General features: G+C 38.2%; 1 protein-coding gene across 4 annotated transcripts in view; it reads left to right on the forward strand.

Annotated features, from left to right (window-relative positions):
• Positions 1-23,989, forward strand: part of LOC106057940 (phospholipase A2, minor isoenzyme-like) — a 44,581-nt gene that overhangs the window by 15,453 nt on the left and 5,139 nt on the right. For 2 of the 4 annotated variants that reach the window (XM_056035656.1, XM_056035655.1), the window contains exons 2-4: positions 11,763-11,824; positions 19,039-19,321; positions 22,261-22,364. In XM_056035656.1, coding sequence (XP_055891631.1) covers positions 11,763-11,824; positions 19,039-19,321; positions 22,261-22,364 — 449 coding nt within the window. Of the gene's footprint in view, positions 1-10,702; positions 10,798-10,833; positions 10,964-11,762; positions 11,825-19,038; positions 19,322-22,260; positions 22,365-23,989 lie in introns of those variants that run through there. The other 2 variants (XM_056035657.1, XM_056035658.1) reach the window with 2 other exon arrangements.

The raw sequence follows: 23,989 nt of genomic DNA on the forward strand, positions 1-23,989 counted from the left end.
CACTACGACTCTCTAACAATCGATGAAAAAGTCATGGAAAGAAAACTCTTTTATTTCTTCAAGTCGAACTGAGTCGGACTAGAGTTAACCCACATAACTTTCGCGATGATAGAGAGTGCAGCTTAGAGAAAAAAAAAGGGGGGGGGGAGAGAACAAGTCTCTACGCCCAGTCCGGCCCTAACAATTGCGGGCCCTATGCGAAAAAGATTGCGCGGGGCCCAGTCTGTGGAATGATAAGGATAATAAGTGAAAACTACGATTTTGTATTTGTACTAGAAAATAAATTCGTATTTACATTTTATTCATTCATTACTAAGTACAAAATCACGATCAAATTAACCTTACTTTACTAGCCTTTCGTGTAGCGTGTAGCAGTGTAGCGAAGTCATACGGTATATCATCAAAATTCTGTTTCATTTAAAGATCACGTTCAATAGCAAGAATTGCCGAATTGTTGAATCTATTTTCTTGAATTGTTCACCTTAAGTAATTCTTGATTGTTTGAGGTGCGCGAAGCTTCTTCATCAGAGTTTCTGAAAACCATGAGGACGCGAGCACCCTTTATCAGTTAAAATAATATGGCTTAATTTAGTAGTTGACATCTAAAATTACCTATGAAGGTGCGGGGCCCACTGCGTTCACATAGGTTGCAGTGACCTAAGGCCGACCGTGTCTACGTTGCCAACCAAGTGGGACACCACGCACGTACGCCGACTCTCTAACCCTCCTCCCGAGCCATCCAGCCCGCACACGCGCCTTCCTCGCTCTTCAGGCATGCGCTCACAGTCGTTAGCCCAAACCCACCCCATTTGGACAACTGTGCCTTTCAGGAAGTGTTCACCCGTCACTAAATAGTGGCGTATGCTACGCCGCGGGTCGACTAGTTTATTTTACCCTATCTATCTTTCAATTGATAGAACCTACACAGGGTTTATCTCCACTACGCCTAATATATCCTATTCTCCACATTAGGCTCACCTCCATTTAGCTTAGTGTTTGTTTTTTTTTTCATTTCCTCTATAAAAACAAAATTAATTTAATTACGACTTATTGAGTAATTAATTGTTTGATATTTGGTTGTTTTGGCGTTGTTTAAGAGCTTGTATGGCAATAGGATGAGTAGAAGAGATTGAAAAAATCAACAGCAAAAATCTAGAGAAGAACAATAGACAAGAAACAACCCGGAGCTAGTTCATTACTATGTAAGCGTTGAAAGTAATGAAACACAACATTGGAATGGAGAGAATAGATAACAACTATACAAGTGTTCGTTACTTTTAATTTAGTGCAGTAATAAATAGTTTTATTCAACAAATATTCAGTGTAAATGTATAATGTACACCATGTCATAGATTCTGTTATTATATGCAGATATGGTATTGTAAATGAAAGCGTAGCATGGTTTATAAGGAGATAAATATATATAGTTCGTTCGTCGTGGTTCGATGATGACCACTATTGTCATCCAGGGGGGCTGAGGGCTTTGCCTTCTCATGTGGCTGGTGAGACCTATGTGAGCCCGGAATGTTCGGCTGCACACCTGGCAACTTATTCCAGCTGGAGCTAGTGTCATTGGCCTTGCTTTTCTTCTTCCAGCGCTTTTCTCTTTTCCTCAGCAATTTGTGCACCGGTTTTCACAGCGCGACGCCATGATGCTCTGTCATGTGCTTCTATCTCCAAGGTGGCTGGGCTTATGCTGACGCTTTCAGAGAAGCTTTGAGGGTGTCCCTAAAGGCTTTCTTTGTCCGCTTTGTGAGCGCTTTCCTTCCCTTAATTGGCCATACAGGAGTCGTTTAGGGATGCGGCGGTCTTCCATTCTGCAGACGTGTCCTGCCCATCGTATCTGGGATTGCATCAGGATTGTGTGGATGCTTTGCAGACCCGCTCTTCGAAGGACTTCAGCATCTGGTATTTTTTCTTCCCATTTGACATTCAGTATTCTTAGACGTGTCATGTGGAAGTGGTTCAGTTTCTTTGCATGTTTTCTGTACACTGTCCACGTTTCTGAGGCATAGAGCAATGTAGGGAGGATGACAGCTCGATAGATACATAAATAACTAAGGTAAAGGTTCAACTAATAAGCACCTTCCTGGTATACTGTTTTAATTCAATAAGCTTAATTTCTTTTTTTTTATTTATGCAGGGCCGGCCTTGGGCATAGGCAAACTAGGAAGCCACGGATTGGTGGGGGCCTCTCACAGAAATCTAAACAATATTTTAGAGAAGTAATAGCGGAACTTGTGCCCACTGATGTTTTTTTTTTTTGGGGGGGGGGGGGGGTCACTAGTGTCAGGTTTAGGATTTATTTGCGTTTTTAACTAGCTGTATACTGTTAAGGTCCCGGGGTTCAACCTGACAAGAACATCACTCACACACAGTCGTACATACAGTAAACAACTAGGTGAATAGTTTAAATAACAACAAAAATAAATGAATTTAATTGTATGAAACATATATGTGTATGTACAATGAGGATGACAAATAGACAGTATATATATTAGATATATATATATATATATATATATATATAATAGGTATATATAAAGATATTATACAATAATTAATTTAAGCACCTTTGCTACGGCTATTAACTTGTCACCCTGGCTTTATGGTCCACCAGACTCTGACCGACTGGCGTCACAACACTGCCAACCTTGGTAATAGTAAAGTTTGACAATGACAATGAAAAAAAACTGCAATATGTATTTCTGAGACGGCAAGCGAAGCCCACAACTCCAACACTGGCACCCTATAAACGAAATAAACACAATACTCTCAACTTCTACACTAAAAATAGAAATAGTGACAACCTCATACAACATACAATAATAGATATCACAAACGAATAACTCACCCTAAACAGGGGTCCCAAAAATCCAACTGAAAAATAAGTCCGAGAAACAGGTACAGACAAATAACGTTTTACGAGCCAACACACCGTCCGCTACAACCAAACTAGAGGGTGAACTGCCTCGTGACAAAGAATGACCGATAGATGTCACCGGACTTTGTGACGTAGCAAAACAATTCAAAACAAAAAAATACAAGACACTCTCGCCCCGTACACGTACTACCAGTAGAGGAAATAAAAAAAACAGAGTTAGGAGAAAGAAATAGACACTTGTCTATACTACGCGACATCCCCCCTCCTCGACGAACTGGAAATTTTGAAAGAAATTCCAGTCATCAAAAATCCTTTCGAAGACAAAACTTTGTAGAAAGAACAAGGAAGAACAAAATGATCATAAGTGCATCTATGTCACATTTCAAAATGTAATAATGGAAGAAAAAAAATGATGGGGAGTCACCAATTAATGAACCAAGGAGACACAATACACGTCAAGATGAAAATCCAATAACAAAGAAAAGTTGGTTACCTTGACTTTTAAGGTGATCCATATCAACTTGGGCCAAGAACCAAGTTATATTACAAAATCATATTTACAAATACAACATTAATATAATATACCAACTTATATTCATGGTAGATAAATACACATTATATTCTTGAAATTAGTATCATTTGCATAATATAAAACACAAGTTCAAATGTTATAACACATAGAGACATAATATAAATGGCGGATGGAAGTCTATATCAATCTTGAACAAAGATCAGCCAGCAGATTGTTCTCTCCCTTTACGTGGGCAACGTCAAAGGAGTAGTCTTGTAGCATCAATGCCCATCTTGTGATACGTGCAATGGTAAAGTTTGTGCTCCTGAGATACGATAAGGCCTTGTGATCAGTCAGCAGGTGAAATGTTTTACCTGCTAAATACCTGTCCAGTTTCTTAACAGAATATACTATGGCTAATCCTTCCCGTTCAATAATAGAGTACTTCTGCTCCCGAGGCAACAACTTACGGCTTACGTACTTTATGGGATGTAACACACCTTTGATACACTGACAGAGAATACCAGAAATTCCTTTATCTGAAGCATCGGTCTGAAGAAAAAAAGATAGAGAAGCGTCAGGTAAACGAAGAATAGGATACTTACTCAAACAAGTCTGCACTCTATTCAATGCCTCCGCACACTCATAGTTCCAGTCCACTCTTATAGACTTGCCCCGACGTAGTAACTCTGTAAAGGGGAATACTAAATCCGCGTAACTCGGAATAAATTTGCTGTAATAATTTATCAGACCAATCAAACTACGTATTTCTTTCTTTGTAGTGGGTGTTTTAAATTCCATGATCTTTTTTACATTGCTAGGATCAGGTTTGATAACTCCCTGTCCCACATTATGACCCAGAAATTTAACACTAGTGTAGCCCACCTCAAGTTTATCTGGTTTTAGTGTAAAGCCGTTCTCTCTTAGAGCGCAAAAAACATTTCTGACACTCTTTGAGTGTGATTCCCAGTCTTCACTGAAAATACAAATGTCATCGAAGTAGAACAATACATTTTCTACTCCCCTTAGCATACTCTTAACAACCTTATTAAAATGACTTGGAGCACCGCTCAACCCAAAGGGTAAGTAGTGGAACATATAATGCTCCCCAAGAACTCTAAACGCTGTAAAAGGTTTGCTCGTTTCACTGATCGGAATTTGCCAGTAACCCTTTGTTAGGTCCACCAATGTAAAGTACTTGGCTTTATACAACATGTTAAACAAATCTTCTTGTTCAGGAATTACCTCAGCAGGTATTTCAGTAATATTATTTAATTTTCTAAAATCTATACAAGGGCGGAGTGTGCCATCTTTCTTCTTAATTATAACAACTGGCGCTGCATAAGGGGAGTCCGTCGGCCCTATAATTCCCAATTCTAACATGTTGTCGATTTCTTGCTTCACTTTCTCTTTCATATGAATGGGCACCGCATATGGTTTCAGAGCTATAGGCTTCTTATCAATCAATTTAATTTTAAACTTTTCGACTGTGGCCCTGCCAGGAACATTGGATATAATGTCTCTATACTCTGTTAAAATTTCATTTACTTGCATCTTTTGCATATGGTTCAAATTGGGGTTAATTTTGACCTGTGTGAAGACATCCTCGTGAATCTTCTCTTTCTGCGTAGTTTCTAGCGTTGGAATGTTAGGTAGCATATCATCATTATATTCATCCTGCTCAGCAACGTCTTCCTCCCCTACAACTGAAACCATATTAGCTGACAAAAGTTCATTTCTATTTTCATCTGCAACAATTAGGTTATCTCCCTTCTTTACCCTACAATGGTATTTCATAAGTCTGTTTATATGATATATCTTTGTCATATTTTCTTTCTGGATAACATAATTAAATTGGGAAATCTTGTTTAGAACCTTATACGGGCCCTGCCAAAACACGGACAGCTTACTGTCTCTGTGTGGTTTGAGGACTAAAACACAGTCACCCACATTTATATCTCGCCTCGATGAGTATTTGTCATATTGTTTCTTGTATTTATTTCTGTTTGCCTTACTGTTGAAATTAGCAATAGCAGTCACCTCAGATAATCTTGTCTTCAAATCCAGTAAATAACTGAATACATTCTTGTACCCATTTTCCTCTTCGTTATTTACGAACACTTGTTTTAAGATAGCCAAAGGGCCCCTCATTTGTCTTCCGTAGACAAGCTCAAATGGTGACATTCCCGTTGTTTCGTTAGGAACCTCTCGGTAGGCGAACAGTGCTGCGTTGACTTTCCGGTCCCAATCACAAGGGCTATCCTGACACACTTTCCTTAGAAAGGATTTTAAAGAAGAATTAAGTCGTTCAACCATCCCATTAGAGCTCGGGTGGTAAATGGTAGAATGCACTGGTTTGACAGAGAAAAAATTACAGACCTGATTGTACAATTCCGAAGTAAACTGTGGGCCTTGATCACTTAAAATTTCAGTCGGTAGCCCAATTCTACAAAAAATACTAGTTAGTGCTTCGATAACTGTTTCTGTGTTTATATTTCTCAGTGGTATCGCTTCTGGCCATCTCGTAGCAACATCTACTACTGTCAAAATATACCTATTCTTATTGTCAGTTAACTCCAATGGGCCAATAATATCTGTTGCAACTTTATAAAACGGAGTGGTAATAACATTCATTTGGCCAAGATCCACTCTGTCACAACGACGTGGCATCCTAGCTTTCTGACAAATATCACACGACCTCACAAACTCTTTTATGTCTCTATCTAAACCTTGCCAGAAAAAATATTTGTAGATTTTACTTTTAGTCTTTCTTAATGACAAATGTCCTGCCAACATACTCTCATGAGCGGTTTTCAACACAATTTCTCTCTTAGCTGAAGGTACAACTAACTGTCTTTCTTCCTCACCAAACTTTCCCCTAAACACTCTGTACAATAGTCTATCAAACACTTTATATTCCACACTTCCATTCTTTTTATTATCTACACAACTGTCCACATGTCGCTCCCATAGATCTTTTAAAGACGGATCACTCAACTGTTCACATAAAAATTCTTCGCTTGTACCTAGCACATCTCGACATTCTTCCAATACTCCACAATCACTTACAGTGCCGCCCTCAATCTCCTTATTTGTCATTGACCTAGTTACTGCTGAGCAATTAAACTCACGACTCACATTACTGTCAACATTCCCAAGAATTAAATCTGCAACTTTAAAGCAAGCTACGACATATTTACCGACAATGTAATCCGACTCAATACTCACACATGCCAATGGATAATCCTTCACTGTCCCATCAACAAGTTTTAATTTATAAGTACCAGGAATCATGTCTTTCTCACCAACTAATGAGCTTCTAATTCCTATAACACTCGAACCAGAATCTTTCAAAACAGACACACTTATCCCATTTACTCTCCCCTTTTTAAACTTCAGCTTACCCACAGACTTATCACGTAATGTCTTATCCACATATGAAAAAGTTTTTCTCTTACAGGGGGAAAAATACTCATCTCCTTTCCCTAAAGTACAATTTCCACAATTTTGAATATTGTGAGGACCACTCAGTCATCTATAAGAACCTCCTGGGCCTTGATCTCTGTTTTGGTATGCCCCAGTACCACCCGTTCTACTGTGCCTGTTATTGTAAGAATTCTCGTATGTAGCATAACTTTGTCTCCCCACACTATTGCCGCGGATTCTTCGACCGTTACCATCAAACTGCCTTTGGTAGCGACCTTGTGATGCATTTCTACTGGGCCTTTGTGTGTTAGTGGAGATTGTGGGTGCGTTCCTATATCTAACATCAGAAGCAGGACTAGAGTTAAGTTGCGAACGTTGAGGGCATTCTGACGCTTTGTGGCCTCCCCTCTTGCACTTAAAACAAATAATTAAGTTACTCTCAATCCCTGGACTTCTATTTCTTACAGGCTCACGACACGCTGCCGCAACATGCGCACTTTCTTCCTTACAAATAGACACATCTGACCCCGACTCACTGCATGCTGCTGCAACATATACACTTTCTTCCTTACAAATGGACACATCAGAACCAGCTACCTTAAATCCTTCTATAACTTCTAGCATATTATCTACTGTTCTGTGCTTGCTCAAAACTAGTTGCCTGTATACGTCACTCGAAACACTTTCTAAGATCCTATCTTTGATCAACAGGTCTTTTAACTCCTCCACTGTTTTACCGACTTCGGCCATCTTGCACCAATTGTCTAATGCTGTTCTCAATTCTGTTACATATCTCCTAAAGTCGTTATGACTTGGTCTCACGAGATGGAATCTTTTGCGGCAGGTTTCCGCGTTGATATCTGCATGGCGAAGAAGTGCAGTCTTGACTTCTTCATAATTCTCGCTAAGGAACAGACTGTCCCTTAGCATGAAGTTTCTGAGTGCGGTGGTCAGTTTATATGACAACAGCAAGGACCACTCTTTTCTCTCTATTTTGCACCTTGCTGCAACGGCCTCAAAGTGTGTTAGGTAAGCTAGGAGGTCGTCGTCATCTTTCATTCCCTGGAAACTCTTGTCAAGCCTGTCTAAGACATTCTTGTATCGCACATCCCCTGACTGTCCTGCCGCCCCGCCTGCCTCTGGCGCAGACTTTTCTTTAAGCCTAGCCAGTTCCAACTCCTCTTTCCTCTTGATTGACTCCTTGGCATCTCTTTCCTTCCATCTTTCGTGCTCCTCGCGTTTGGCCTTCTCATCACGTTCAAATCTCTCTTCTTCCTCTTTCTTCCTAGCCTCTTCTTCTGCCTTCGCCTCTTTCTTCAACTTCTCCTGCCGCTCAAACCTAGCCTCTTCTTCTGCCTTCGCCTCTTTCTTTCTAGCCTCTTCTTCTGCCTTCGCCTCTTTCTTTCTAGCCTCTTCTTCTGCCTTCGCCTCTTCCTTATCTCTATCATATTCAGCTTTCCGTTCCTTCACATATTTCTCTAGCCTTTCCCCTTCGTACCCCATAGCACGGCCATCACTAATAAATTGTGACGTTACCGTTAACCTGGTTTCCATGGTCTAAGTGACTTACTGTGTTAAGCTAAATCAACTAATACTATTATTATTATTACTATGATATACTATAATATACACACATAAGATGTAAACTACAACCTATGAGTGTGTCGTATGGCAAAGAAAGAGAAAACCTATCTGAGCAGTATCCAACGTCGGAGAGAAAACGCCTCACTCCAGGCCGATGCGTAGAAAGGTAGCTGCTACAGGGACTTCCAAAACACCAACACAGGAACGATGGCCTCTAACACATGTATCAACGGTCAATCCCCACACACTTGTCTGTTGTCGGGAGCGAGAAGACACTCGTCACTCGGTCATAAGTGAAGCACAAAATTACATGAAAGAAAAAATTAAATAAATGAATATAAATAACAATCTTGAAATATCAACACCTATAGTCATATGATGATGAGTTCAAAGTCATAAATGATGAATTTAGCATTGGTACAATCCTCAATATCAACAATCAACACATATGGTAATATGGCGGTGAATTCAAACAAATTAATGATAAATTTAACAATGTTTCAAGCCTCTGCTACTTTTGATGTCCAAACAATTATGAGAAGTACACAAACAATTTTTTTTTCTTCAGCAAATTGTACCCAATACATCAAATATAAATACAATAAAGGGGTATTAGTCTGTATATATTTTTTTTATTTTATAAGATAACAAGACTAGATAAGACAATCTATGACCTAGTAGTCACAGCCGGACTCTGAGCCCCCATTTGTCAGGTTTAGGATTTATTTGCGTTTTTAACTAGCTGTATACTGTTAAGGTCCCGGGGTTCAACCTGACAAGAACATCACTCACACACAGTCGTATATACAGTAAACAACTAGGTGAATAGTTTAAATAACAACAAAAATAAATGAATTTAATTGTATGAAACATATATGTGTATGTACAATGAGGATGACAAATAGACAGTATATATATTAGATATATATATATATATATATATATATATATATAATAGGTATATATAAAGATATTATACAATAATTAATTTAAGCACCTTTGCTACGGCTATTAACTTGTCACCCTGGCTTTATGGTCCACCAGACTCTGACCGACTGGCGTCACAACACTGCCAACCTTGGTAATAGTAAAGTTTGACAATGACAATGAAAAAAAACTGCAATATGTATTTCTGAGACGGCAAGCGAAGCCCACAACTCCAACACTGGCACCCTATAAACGAAATAAACACAATACTCTCAACTTCTACACTAAAAATAGAAATAGTGACAACCTCATACAACATACAATAATAGATATCACAAACGAATAACTCACCCTAAACAGGGGTCCCAAAAATCCAACTGAAAAATAAGTCCGAGAAACAGGTACAGACAAATAACGTTTAACGAGCCAACACACCGTCCGCTACAACCAAACTAGAGGGTGAACTGCCTCGTGACAAAGAATGACCGATAGATGTCACCGGACTTTGTGACGTAGCAAAACAATTCAAAACAAAAAAATACAAGACACTCTCGCCCCGTACACGTACTACCAGTAGAGGAAATAAAAAAAACAGAGTTAGGAGAAAGAAATAGACACTTGTCTATACTACGCGACAACTAGGTTTTATTTAAATAGCTTAATTTACTTTTTCGCTGTTTATTTTGTAATTTCTATTTCATTTGGGGTCACCATATTCATATCGCCTAGGGCCACCAATTATCTACGCCGTCCCTGATTTCTGGTGATTATACTAAATTAGTTATTTTGTAAATAACGAACAAATATGTATGGGTCATATGGTATGTGCTTCAGACTGACTCCTGAGCCCTCCCCGACTAAATCTCTTTGAAAAAAAATATATTAAAAAAAACAACAGGACACAGTTTTAGTGCTGCCAACTGAAACATTTTGCTGCTAGAACAAATTCTCGAAGTCCTTTATTTTTTAATCACGAGCAAAAAAAATGTAATCAATATGGAATTAGACAAAATTAAAATAAAATAAATAAGATAAGGACTCACAATTAAGAAGATCAACACGAATGTAACAAGACAGACTCGGCTTCCAAAATTAATAAACGCGAACGTACACATCCCTTTTTTTGACCAATTATTATTTTTTTTTTTGCAAACAATAATATTAACTTCTAAATTGTAAGAACCCTTGAAGACGATGTGTATGTAATTGACCAATTTTTTTTTTTTGCAAACAATAATATTGGCTTCTAAATTGTGAGAACCCTTGAAGACACTGTGTATGTAATTGACCAATTTTTTTTTATTTGCAAACAATAATATTGGCTTCTAAATTGTGAGAACCCTTGAAGACACTGTGTATGTAATTGACCAATGTTTCATTGTCTACCCTCTCTGTGTACGTGACATGTTTAACAGAACATGCTTCGAAACGTAGGAATCTCTCGAATCATACTGTCAAAAAGCAGGTAAGATTTCCCTGTTGGTGGTGTTAGTGTCTGATTCACAACTACTAGATCTAGATCAGTTACAGCACAAAATAGATGTATTACAGATTTAGAGAAACTAAGTTCAGCGAAATGTTTGCTTGTGTCAAGGCAGAATGTTTCTTTAAAAAGTGAAACAACTCGAAATGTTTGTATTATTATTGCAAAGCTTTTTTCTCCTCACTCTCTCCGTCTCTCTCTCTCTCTCTCTCTCTCTGTCTTGTACACGTGTTGTACACGTCATTTCTTCCACTCTTCCTTCTGGGATCAAGTTAAAACTTTGCACAATTTTTCATCTTTTATATATCAATCGAAAAAATGACAAATTATTTTATTGATTAGTCGTAATTAATTAATTTTGTTTAATATAGAAACAATACAGCTAAGGGGAGATAACTACTGTGTAGAGAATTGGGTCGTTGGCTAGAAATTTGAACCTAACAAAAGACACAATTTGTCGGCTTCCCGTCATTGAGACTCGAGAACTCGACTTTGAATTCAGACTAATTTCTTTTTAAGAGCGTCTTTAAAAGGCAGTACGGAAACCTTCTTTCCCCTTAGTTTCCCCCCCCCCTTTTTTTTTTCAAAAAAAAACAACCAAAACAAAAAACAGGTTCAGAAATGTGATTGGACCACAAAGCACTGATCTGAGAATGCACAAAAAAAAGCATTAAAATAGCGCTATACAAAAACAATAATTAAAAAATATTTACATACGTTGACATTTAATAATGATAGTCTAGATCTATTTACATGAAAGTTTCTAAATAATTGATACACTTTTTTTAAAGTATTTTTTTTTTCTATTTTAATAATTGTTGTGTGTTAACGCGCATCTAAACAATAGTTTGAAATCAGATCTTTTTTTTTTTACTAAGAGACCTTTAGGCGCCTTGCAGATTGCAGTGCTCTATTCTCTACGTTCAAAACGTGATTCTTATTTTCAGGTATTATTCGCCTATAATGGACATCGTGCGTGTACTTGTACTTGGCACTATTTTGATCTCAGGTAAATACATTGCTCAATCACCAGGACCTTTTACTTAGCATGAGGGATCAAGTGATTCCCTCAAAAGCCAATGAGGTCGACTTAATTTTATTTTTATTTTCTTGTTTCACGTTTAAACAAGAATTTAGATCCATTCCATTTGTTGTCTTCTTACTTTTACTTTTTCCTGCCCCCTCCATCTTGATTCCTAGTAGCCAGGTCAGCCCCCTTGTCATCAAAGACCTAATGGTTCTAATTACCTGCCTGCTTCCTATTGAGATAGATAGATAGATAGATAGATAGACAGATAGATAGATAGATAGATAGATAGATAGATAGATAGATAAATAGATAGATAGATAGATAGATAGATAGTTAGATAGTTAGATAGATAGATAGATAGATAGATAGATAGATAGATAGATAGATAGATAGATAGATAGATAGATAGATAGATAGATAGATTACAGTGAGAACTAGTCAATATACGTACCAATAGACGCATAATGTGCATCTCCTAGAGTCCTAAAGGGATTATGTCTCCAATCAGGACGTTTTGAAATTGGCCAATATGCATAGCATCTCTTGACACAGAGAAGACTACGCTGGCTCAGACATGTCACCTGCACGCCAGATGGCAGAATTCCAAAAGATATCTTATATGCTGGGCTTGTGGAGGGACTCAGACCCAAGGGCCACCCAAGACTAAATTACAAGCGATACATGAGAACAACAGAAATCCACAAAAGTATGTGGGAGGAGATAGCCCAAGACCGGACAGCATGGAGTAAAGCTTTGCGTACAATCCTCTTCGAGAGCAAGATGTCTTAGTCAAGAGAAAGAAAAAAAAGCTGCCCCATCAGCTAACCCTAAAACAGGAGGGGGGCCAAATAAATGTCCGAAATTGGCTTTTACATTAAGTATTACGCTATTGTCTCATCTCATGATGTCAAATATCAAAATGCAGGGCCACTAAAGAGGTCTAGCCTCCCGGGCCCCCAAATCCTAGCTACGCCACTGCTATGATAGCAACGATGTGGAGGTCCCTACCTAGTTAAACAATGTGTACACAATGTTCTACTTGTTTACTCTTTGATAAGCACGACCTTAGTACAGGAACAGTTATTACGTTCCTGCGTCAAAAGAGAGTAAGGAGGCCATGGGACAATAGGAGGAGGGAGGTAACTCCAAAGAATGCCTTCCTCGACCTGTGACCCACGTATTCTTGAAGTTTATGGCCGAAGTGAAAGAAAAAAAATGTATGAACTCGAAAAAAAAAGGTTTAATTAGGTTCCTTGGACGTTAGATCTAAAAGTAAGTATTAAATTAGGTTCTTCAGACGCAATATCTAAAAGTAAGGACTAAATTAGGTTCCTCAGACGAAAGATCTAAAAGTAAGGACTAAATTAGGTTCCTCAGACGAAAGATCTAAAAGTAAGGACTAAATTAGGTTCCTCAGACGCAATATCTAAAAAGTAAGGACTAAATTAGGTTCCTCAGTCGAAAGATCTAAAAGTAAGGACTAAATTAGGTTCCTCAGACGCAATATCTAAAAAGTAAGGACTAAATTTGGTTCCTCAGACGCAAGATATAAAAATAAGCACTAAATTAGGTTCCTCAGACGCAAGATCTAAAAGTAAGGACTAAATTAGGTTCCTCAGACGCAATATCTAAAAAGAAAGGACTAAATTAGGTTCCTCAGACGCAATATCTAAAAAGAAAGGACTAAATTAGGTTCCTCAGACGCAAGATCTAAAAGTAAGGACTAAATTAGGTTCCTCAGTCGCAAGATCTAAAAGTAAGGACTAAATTAGGTTCCTCAGACGCAAGATCTAAAAGTAAGGACTAAATTAGGTTCCTCAGACGAAAGATCTAAAAGTAAGGACTAAATTAGGTTCCTCAGACGAAAGATCTAAAAGTAAGGACTAAATTAGGTTCCTCAGACGAAAGATCTAAAAGTAAGGACTAAATTAGGTTCCTCAGACGCAATATCTAAAAAGTAAGGACTAAATTAGGTTCCTCAGTAGAAAGATCTAAAAGTAAGGACTAAATTAGGTTCCTCAGACGCAATATCTAAAAAGTAAGGACTAAATTAGGTTCCTCAGACGCAAGATATAAAAATAAGCACTAAATTAGGTTCCTCAGACGCAAGATCTAAAAGTAAGGACTAAATTAGGTTCCTCAGACGAAAGATCTAAAAGTAAGGACTAAATTAGGTTCCTCAGACGAAAGATCTAAAAGTAAGGACTAAATTAGGTTCCTCAGACGCAAAATCTAAAAGTAAGGACTTAATTAGGTTCCTCAGTCGAAAGATCTAAAAGTAAGGACTAAATTAGGTTCCTCAGACGCAATATCTAAAAAGTAAGGACTAAATTAGGTTCCTCAGACGCAAGATCTAAAAGTAAGAACTAAATTAGGTTCCTCAGACGCAAGATCTAAAAGTTAGGACTAAATTAGATTCCTCAGTCGCAAGATCTAAAAGTAAGGACAAAATTAGGTTCCTCAGACGCAAGATCTAAAAGTAAGTATTAAATTAGGTTCCTCAGACGCAAAATCTAAAAGTAAGGACTAAATTAGGTTCCTCAGACGAAAGATCTAAAAGTAAGGACTAAATTAGGTTCCTCAGACGAAAGATCTAAAAGTAAGGACTAAATTAGGTTCCTCAGACGCAATATCTAAAAAGTAAGGACTAAATTAGGTTCCTCAGACGCAAGATCTAAAAGTAAGGACTAAATTAGGTTCCTCAGACGCAATATCTAAAAAGAAAGGACTAAATTAGGTTCCTCAGACGCAATATCTAAAAAGAAAGGACTAAATTAGGTTCCTCAGACGCAAGATCTAAAAGTAAGGACTAAATTAGGTTCCTCAGTCGCAAGATCTAAAAGTAAGGACTAAATTAGGTTCCTCAGACGCAAGATCTAAAAGTAAGTATTAAATTAGGTTCCTCCGACGCAAGATCTAAAAGTAAGGACTATATTAGGTTCCTCAGACGAAAGATCTAAAAGTAAGGACTAAATTAGGTTCCTCAGACGAAAGATCTAAAAGTAAGGACTAAATTAGGTTCCTCAGACGAAAGATCTAAAAGTAAGGACTAAATTAGGTTCCTCAGACGCAATATCTAAAAAGTAAGGACTAAATTAGGTTCCTTTGTCGAAAGATCTAAAAGTAAGGACTAAATTAGGTTCCTCAGACGCAATATCTAAAAAGTAAGGACTAAATTAGGTTCCTCAGACGCAAGATATAAAAATAAGCACTAAATTAGGTTCCTCAGACGCAAGATCTAAAAGTAAGGACTAAATTAGGTTCCTCAGACGCAATATCTAAAAAGAAAGGACTAAATTAGGTTCCTCAGACGCAAGATCTAAAAGTAAGGACTAAATTAGATTCCTCAATCGCAAGATCTAAAAGTAAGGACTAAATTAGGTTCCTCAGACGCAAGATCTAAAAGTAAGTATTAAATTAGGTTCCTCAGACGCAAGATCTAAAAGTAAGGACTAAATTAGGTTCCTCAGACGAAAGATCTAAAAAGAAGGACTAAATTAGGTTCCTCAGACGCATGTCTGAAGGTTAAATAAAAAGAGGGTGGTAAGTATGTAGAACCATGGGAGAGACGGTAGATCTAATACGCATTGAACAAAATTTAATTCTTAAATTTGAACGTCTTTTTGACAAAGCTTCTATCAACTCACTCTGTGTGTCTGTCTGGCTAAAAGTTAGTACACGTTATTTCTCCGACACCCAATCTCGGATTAATCTGAACTTATGCACAACTATTTCTTTTACCTGACAACATTGACTTGATAAGCCTTAGAAGGCTTTAGCCCACAAGTTCTAATTCAGGTCGTTCCTTTTTTTTTTAATTTACTTTTATAAATGTTTTTTTTTATTGTTAGTCTAGATTCTAGATCTATTAATAATTTAAATACATGACTGATCCAAACATGGGCGTAGCCGGGGGGGGGGGAGGTCTCAGCGATCCCCCAGACCCCTTGCTGGAGAGGGCGAAGGGTCTACAATTTTTTCATTAACTTCAGGAAGAACCTATTCTAGGGCACAATAAACGTCTTCCAAAAGAATGAAGGGTCAGAATGTAATAGAGATTAATTATGTACACACACACACATTTATCCATACAAACATATAAATATATTTTTTTTCGGGGCGGGGTGGGGGTGGGGGGGGGGGAGAAAAAAATCCCCCCCCCCCACGAAAAAAAATCCTGGCTACGCCCATGGATCCAAACTAATTGATACAAGTACGCTTAATATAACCTTTTTTTTCGCTCTATTCTGGGCGATTTCCCGCAGCCGTGTCAATGTCCTTCTTGCAGTATATACATATAAATGTATATATATATATATATGTGTGTGTGTACCGACCCCCTGTGTCCTGTGTGTTATCTCTCTCTCTCTCAGTTACGGCATTTCTCAATCCATTAAACTTACCCGTAGCATAAGAACGAGTCACGTGAAACAACGAATAAATCGGTCACCAAGAAACAAAACACAAAAGATTGAACTGAATAAACAGGGGATATAAATCTAGGCTAAAAAAAGAAATCGATTAACTTACTAAGCACCTCTTTAAGCACCTTACTAAGCACCTCTTTAAGCACCTCTCTACCTTCATAATCCTACTACAACCTCTGGCATTAATTGGTCAAGTATGTGACTGGAGGGTTAATAGCAAATTTCTTCAATATATTGAGTATTCGAATACTTGAAGACTTGAATAATTAAGTTGAGTATATGGACCAGTAAAGAAAAAGACTAACATTCGATTACCTTATTATGCTAACTAAATTGATAGTGAAAATACAATGATCGAATAATACTATAGGTTGTTTCTGCACGCAGAAAAAGAAAAATAGAATGAAAATTCGACACGATCTCCATACTCCCATGATTTTGAATCATAAAAGAAGAAGATATAAATAGATTTTACTTTATTGTTAGCGACCTCTATGTTATTTTTTGTGTATTCTGTCTGTGTGTTCGTCTGTCCATCTGTCACATTTAGAAACTAGTAGAACTATTTGAAAACCTTATTTCACAATATTTTTTGTGGCTTGCAAGGTTTAGGTGCAATGGCTACTATCTGTCTTCTTGTGTGAGAAACTCCTTAAAAACAATCCACGTATGTACGAGATATTTTCTCTGTGGAAATGTTGTTGAAGTCTAATATGGCCTATGCTTAAGTGTCGCTTCTAATTATTAACATCTAGGTTTAAGTCAAACTATATAAGCTAATTGTAACACTTCATCGTAAGCCAAAGAGAGAGAGAGAGAGAGAGAGAGAGAGTCAAAGTGCGCAAGCCGGAGAAGATGGCTGACTAGATTATTGGGTCACTATGTGTTTGAGAGAGAAAGACTGGTTTATTGGTAGACTGAACAATGACCTTGATGTAAATAAATGTTATTTAGAAATATTAAGAACTAGTTGACCGGCGGCGTAGCATACGCCGCTATTTTGCAGGGCCGGCCTTAGGTGACCGCAGTGGGCTCCGCATTTATGCGACCGCAGTGAGCCCCACACTCTCATAGGACCCGCGCTGATCCTAGGTGTATAAATTATTAAATTAAACCATTGTATAACTTATAACAGATTTCCCGCGGCCTCCTGACAATTTACCAGGAGCTCCTGAAAATCTCCTGAAATTGCAAAATATATAAAAAAGTCCTGGAAATATCCGAAATTATTAAAATCTTTAGAAAACTCATACGAATCTCCGGAAATATATAGACAAAAATTGTCATTTTGGGGCGTCATTCAAATTGGAATATGCCAATCCTAAGCGCGATAAAAAAACGCCATTATTCCGTAATTTTGGAATGTGGTGAAAAAAGCTTCTCGCACCTCAAACTAATGAAGAATTACTTTAGTTCAACAATTCTCGTAGATAGATTGAAACATTTGTTAATTCTTGCTAATGAGCTTCATTTTGCTTTATTTATTCAATAGTTATACTATATGTTTATCAAGTTATTATTTTATTTGTATAAGTGATTTCATTTTACTTCTGTTTATCGCTGAATTATTTGTTGTTGTTTTTTTTCAATTGAGTTTGGAAACATTAAACTTAAGGTAAATATATTCACCTTTTTTTTTTTCAGTGCGTTTAAGTAGAGGCATAGAAACACTTACGAACTTGCGCATGCCACATATTTTAGGGAGACAATATTACTCTCCAAAATTAACTTTTGACAATAATGATCCTATATACCCTCTGCTGTCTTGCGGCAATACCCAAACATGGGAAAGTCTTAGGGAGTCGATCCTGAGGAAAAAACAGGAGCCGCCAACCTTTAGGTTGTTTGCTGTACTCTGAGCCTGCGACGCCGCTGAACCCAAACTGTATCGGTACTTGCAGTTCCTTTGGCTTATAGAGGGAGGAACTGCCGTATGGGCGACATTATTCTGACCATAGCTTATTCCCAGGCATTCACTTTATTCCTGTGAGATGATCCAAAGTCGTTTGGAGACTGAAAGAGGTGATAGAGAGTAGTCAGTCAGTGCCCTCATATTCATGTTCGCGTGGTGTGACTCAGACAAGTAAAAAAAAAAGAATTGTCATATTCAATACTACTATAGTATAAATAAAGAAAACAAAGTTCCCATTTCAGACCCTGTGGTCTAAAGAGCAGATGATCTCCGATTAACGAGGGTGTCATGTGGCCAGCACAACGACCAACCGCCTTTATTTTTCCCCATCCCATTAGAGTTTTCAGTTACATACTTGACCCATTATTGCCAGAGGTTGTTGTAGGATTAGCGAATTAGAGAACATGATTTAAAGAGGCGTTTAGCACCTTAATAGATTTCATTTGATAGCGCAGAGGCGCCCAAAGATCCCGAAATTAAAAATCCCAGTATTCACAAGGATTCGAACCCAGGACCCCCGTTCTGAAGCCAAGCGCTTTACCGCTCAGACCCCAATTTTCTAATATTACTTTAGAGTCTAGATTTAAATCTAGACTGTTTGGAGGCTTTAACTATAGTTTCACATTTATGTAGAATAGTAGCAGTACAATCCCCACCCAGTCTTTAAATACGTTGGTGTGTAGTTAAAAATGTAGGTGTTAATTAATGTATAAATAAATTACACAGCGGATTTACTCTTCCTTAACACAAGACAAATCAAGTAGCTATTTTTAGTTATCTGATTTAAATGAAAATCTTCTGTTTACTAACTAATAGATCTATATCATTGTTTTGCTTTCAAATACACTCTCAAGCGCTGGCTGAGCCTTATCCAACCTCACTACAGAGACAACCTATCGAAACTAACACTTCGGTTCGACAAAGTGAAATGGACGCAAATTCAACACCAGTACCCGGTCGGAGAGGAGTGGTCGAAACTAGCGTTGGGGGGAGAAGCCGCAGACAGAGGCGTAACGTCTTCCAGTTGTGCAGGGTGATCCGGAAGTACACTAGCAACTCCTGCTTTGACTACAACAACTATGGCTGCTTCTGTGGATTGCGTAGCAGGGGCAGTCACCCAGTGGATGATGTAGACAGGTAAGGGCGGCAATATTTTAAAAATAATTAGCTGTCTGTTGATGGATGGTTGCTTCATTGGGTGATGCAGACAGGTAAATATCTGCTTAACGGTAACTTGCTACGAGCCTTGCCGCTGCAAATGCGCACCTTTTAAAAAAAATTGTCTTGCCCAAGCTTGATATTAGTTCCACGCATTTGGAAATAGTGGGGCATCCGGTTCAAGTTTAAAGTACATGATCCCATTTGGGACACTCCCCACATTTACATGGGACAACTGCCCACATTTACAATGGGCCACTGCCCACATTTATACTTTCGACGAATGTGACCAAGCTATTGGGTCTATTTAAAAACAAAACATACTGTTACGATCCTCTCTAACAGGCTCTCTTGCAAACAACTCAACACGATTTCCAAAATTATGTGGAGAGTCTAATAACTGAATAAATAACAGCCAATACCAACGTAATTAGCAACACGATATACCGACTTCAACTTCACCGCTACGACCGTTATATCGTACTAAACTCTAATGTCCCTCTCATCCTGGTCTCAACCGCTGTGCTGAACTGAAATGCCTCCTTCTGTTCTCACTCTGTTTGTCTGTCTATCTGTCTGTCTCATACAAAGTTTTGAATACGTTATTTCTCCTACTTCCCATTCTCGGATTAAGTTGAAACTGTATACGGTCATCTACTGACAATGACAACACAGGGATGAAATAAAATAACCAGTAGGTAATTAAATAGCGTTAATAAATAAATTTTGTTTAATAATGAAAAAGGTAAAAAAAAATATTACAGTATTGAGATATATGGCTGTAGATATGGAGTGAGTGCTCTCTCTTACATTACCTTTTTTAAATAACTTTTTATATTCTGCTTGATTTTTAATGTTCCCGTTTTTAATGGGAAAAGATTATATGTAATTAAAACACACTTTTATTTTTTTTTAAAGAGGTTTTCTATAGCGCATCTTCCATGCTTAAACCATGGTCCAATCTATTTGATAAACCACTGGGAAGGGGGGGGGGGGTATTTGGGAGAAGGTTTCCGTGCTGCCTCTAGAACGCGGCAAAGACAACTCAGCCCGAGTCGGGATTCGAACTCGTTCCCCTTGTTACATGACAAAGCCGAAGCTAAGCGATTTTTTGGCTTCTCAGCCACACATACCAATGATTATGACCAATAAAGAAGTATTTGTCATATTCCTAATCTAAGACTTAATCATAGTCTTAGTAAACATTGTTGCTAATATAAAAACATTTGAATGAGATGAGCATTAAATTTTTATTTTTTTTAAAGGAAACCTCAGAGCATTAAATTAGGTCAAATATTTATTCCCAGAGATCACACAAGAATGTTTATTGCTTAAATTTTCAATTGGATCATAATCTTTTTTGTTTTTGTTTGCCAATCAGACTTTAAACACTGCTACTATTTCCACATTCATAAATCAGGAAAAGTTGTAAAACTGGGTGACTGACTGTACAATAAAGCCACACCTTAACAAGATTAGAAAAAGGTATTGACGTATTGCCCTGTTGCCAAAGTCTATACGTCTAGCTAACTTTTAAGTTTGGACACGTTTATGAGAGAGCAGAGCATCACAAGGATATTCTAGAATAATATATATATATATATATATATATATATATATATATGGCTAGTCTTCGAGTTCGAAGATCAGTGAGGTATGCAGTATTTCCCGTGGCTGCGCAGTCCCAGCTACATATTTTGCCACATCCAGGCCAAGCATAACCGTAGAATAAGGGGCTATATTCAACCACATGTGAGATAGACCTACTAGGATAAGGCCTCACATAGGCTGTATGGAATGCAATGTACATATACAAGACTAAGGGACAATGAAATAACTAACGAGAGATAGGAAGTGTTGAATTAGGGTTAATGTGGGGGAGGGGGGATAATAGTTTAACTCTTTTCTCTCCTAACCGACGATACAAACGTTGATTCCATCAGAATGTGGTAAATAATTACGGAGAGAAAGAGTTTTAAAAGTTCTATAGTCAATAAACACAATTACAGAAAGCAAACAAAGCTTATATCAACTCGCTCATCCTGACGGTCTGTCTGTCTGTCTGTCTAAAATGTTTGAACACGTTATTTCTCCGACACCTAATCTCGGGATCAAGCTAAAATTGTGCACAATCATTTCATTTACCTGACCAAACAAGAATCAATAAAAATTATTAGTTAGTTAATTAATTATTGGCAATGAACTACTTTGCTTCATATCTAGGACTACGGACAACTTTTTTGAAGTAACGTCTGGAAAGAAATAGTACTTGACTGATGTGTTAGTATAAGCTGAATTAGTCTCCTTTACACTTTGCAGAGAAAAAAAATTGAAATTAACAATAAAAATCCATTGTTTTCATAAGCACTTCTCTGGTGTAGTGGTTAGTGTGTTGGCTTGAGGAGGATAGAGCCCTGGATTTCAAATCCAGCTAGTTCGACTTTTTTTTTTTACTTTTTTTTTTTATAAATGCATTTGAATGAGATGACAATGACAACACAGGATTTAAAAAAATAACCAGTAGGTAATTAAATTTTTGGCCTCTGAGCCACACATACCAATGATTATGAAATCACGGTGATATTCAACCAGATCTCACCTTCTCCCTTCTCCACCCACCCCTTTTCCCCACTGGCCCAGACAAGTGATAGGATCATAGCGTGTTGAGAAAGCTACAATCATGAAATTGCGCTAAACAAAAACAAGCGTAAAAATATTTCTAATCGCACAGATTTATTGTTGTTAGTCTAGATCTATTACAAATTTAATCACGTGATTAGTCTCTCTAATTCACCCACTAAGTCACTCTCTAAGTCACTCTATCACTCTCTAAGTCACTCTATCACTCTCTAAGTCACTCTATCACTCTCTAAGTCACTCTATCACTCTCTAAGTCACTTGTCCCTCTATTTCCCCAGGTGTTGTCTGGAACACGACCACTGCTTCACTTCGCTGAGATGTACACTTCTGAGTTTTACAACTTACTCTATGAAGTGCTCAGGCTCAAAGTGTACATGTACAAGTAAGTTCAAAGCCAAGTCCACAATCTTATCTTATAAATTACAGACGTTCTGTCAAAAAGATAAGATAATTACGTCCTGCGTGTATCCATTTGTTAATCTTGTTGTTCATGTTAATACGAGACTTAAACTCAGCTAAGTCATTGGTTTTCCTAACTGATTCAGGCAACTTCCTCAAAGCTCTAATGGTACTAGGGAAGAAAGAGCACTTGTACGAATAAGTCTTTGAAATAAGAAAAGTTCAGAAGAGTACCTCAACATTGATACAATATACCTACATCAAACAGTTATTCGTTTATTTTACAAGCTGGAACAATAACACTATCAAATAGCTATAAGAAATTCCCCTATCCTTTAGCCTGGTGAATCGTTGGTACATCACACATGATCTGTCAGCCGTCTAAATCTCTTTCAATAACAGGCCAGTCCATTTTTTTATGTTGTCATCCCATCGCTTTTTCTATGACTGCCTCTTCTTCTTTTTCCTGGTACTGTTTCCTGTTTCAAGAGACATCATGACCTTGTCATATGGCCATATAGTTTTAATATAAGTTGTTTATTTAAAGTGGTTAGCAGGCCATCGTCGGGCCCCAATGGCCGTTGTGATCCTGTTTCTTATCTCTTTGACTGTAATGCGGTCATTGTATGTGATTCCTAGGATCATTTTATCCATTGCTACACTAGTATCCTTCTCTCTAGATCTGCAGTTACTGTCCAATATTCGCAAGTATTTAAGAATTTGTCTTGATCTTTCCGGCTCATTGAGATACTGGTAACAGGTACCACAGGAACAAATGCTTCAGGCACATAACAGACTTCAGTTTCTTCATTTGTCTCTTTCCGTTCGATTCGGTTCATCCCGTTGAGATCGTCTCAGCAATCGTTGTCACGATTCTCGTCTTACAAGTCACACCCACAAGACTAGCCTACAACACGGACACAGACTGTGCTCCAATCCCCAGCGTCTCCGTCACCACTGTTTGTGCAGCCACAGTCCTGACCATGCACTTCTTCACCAACGAGTCTACTGGCAACTGCTCCTTCACCAACGAGTCCACTGGCAACTGCTCCTTCACCAACGAGTCTACTGGCAACTGCTCCTTCACCAACGAGTCTACTGGCAACTGCTCCTTCACCAACGAGTCTACTAGCAACTGCTCCTTCACCAACGAGTCCACTGGCAACTGCTCCTTCACCAACGAGTCTACTGGCAACTGCTCCTTCACCAACGAGTCTACTGGCAACTGCTCCTTCACCAACGAGTCTACTGGCAACTGCTCCTTCACCAATGAGTCCACTGGCAACTGCTCCTTCACCAACGAGTCTACTGGCAACTGCTCCTTCACCAACGAGTCTACTGGCAACTGCTCCTTCACCAACGAGTCTACTGGCAACTGCTCCTTCACCAACGAGTCCACTGGCAACTGCTCCTTCACCAACGAGTCTACTGGCAACTGCTCCTTCACCAACGAGTCTACTGGCAACTGCTTCTTCACCAACGAGTCTACAGGCAACTGCTCCTTCACCAACGAGTCTACAGGCAACTGCTCCTTCACCAACCAGTCTACAGGCAACTGCTCCTTCACCAACGAATCTACAGGCACTTGCTCCTTCACCAACGAGTCTA

Source organism: Biomphalaria glabrata, chromosome 7 (genome assembly GCF_947242115.1).
Source record: "Biomphalaria glabrata chromosome 7, xgBioGlab47.1, whole genome shotgun sequence".
Classification (NCBI taxonomy): domain Eukaryota; kingdom Metazoa; phylum Mollusca; class Gastropoda; family Planorbidae; genus Biomphalaria; species Biomphalaria glabrata.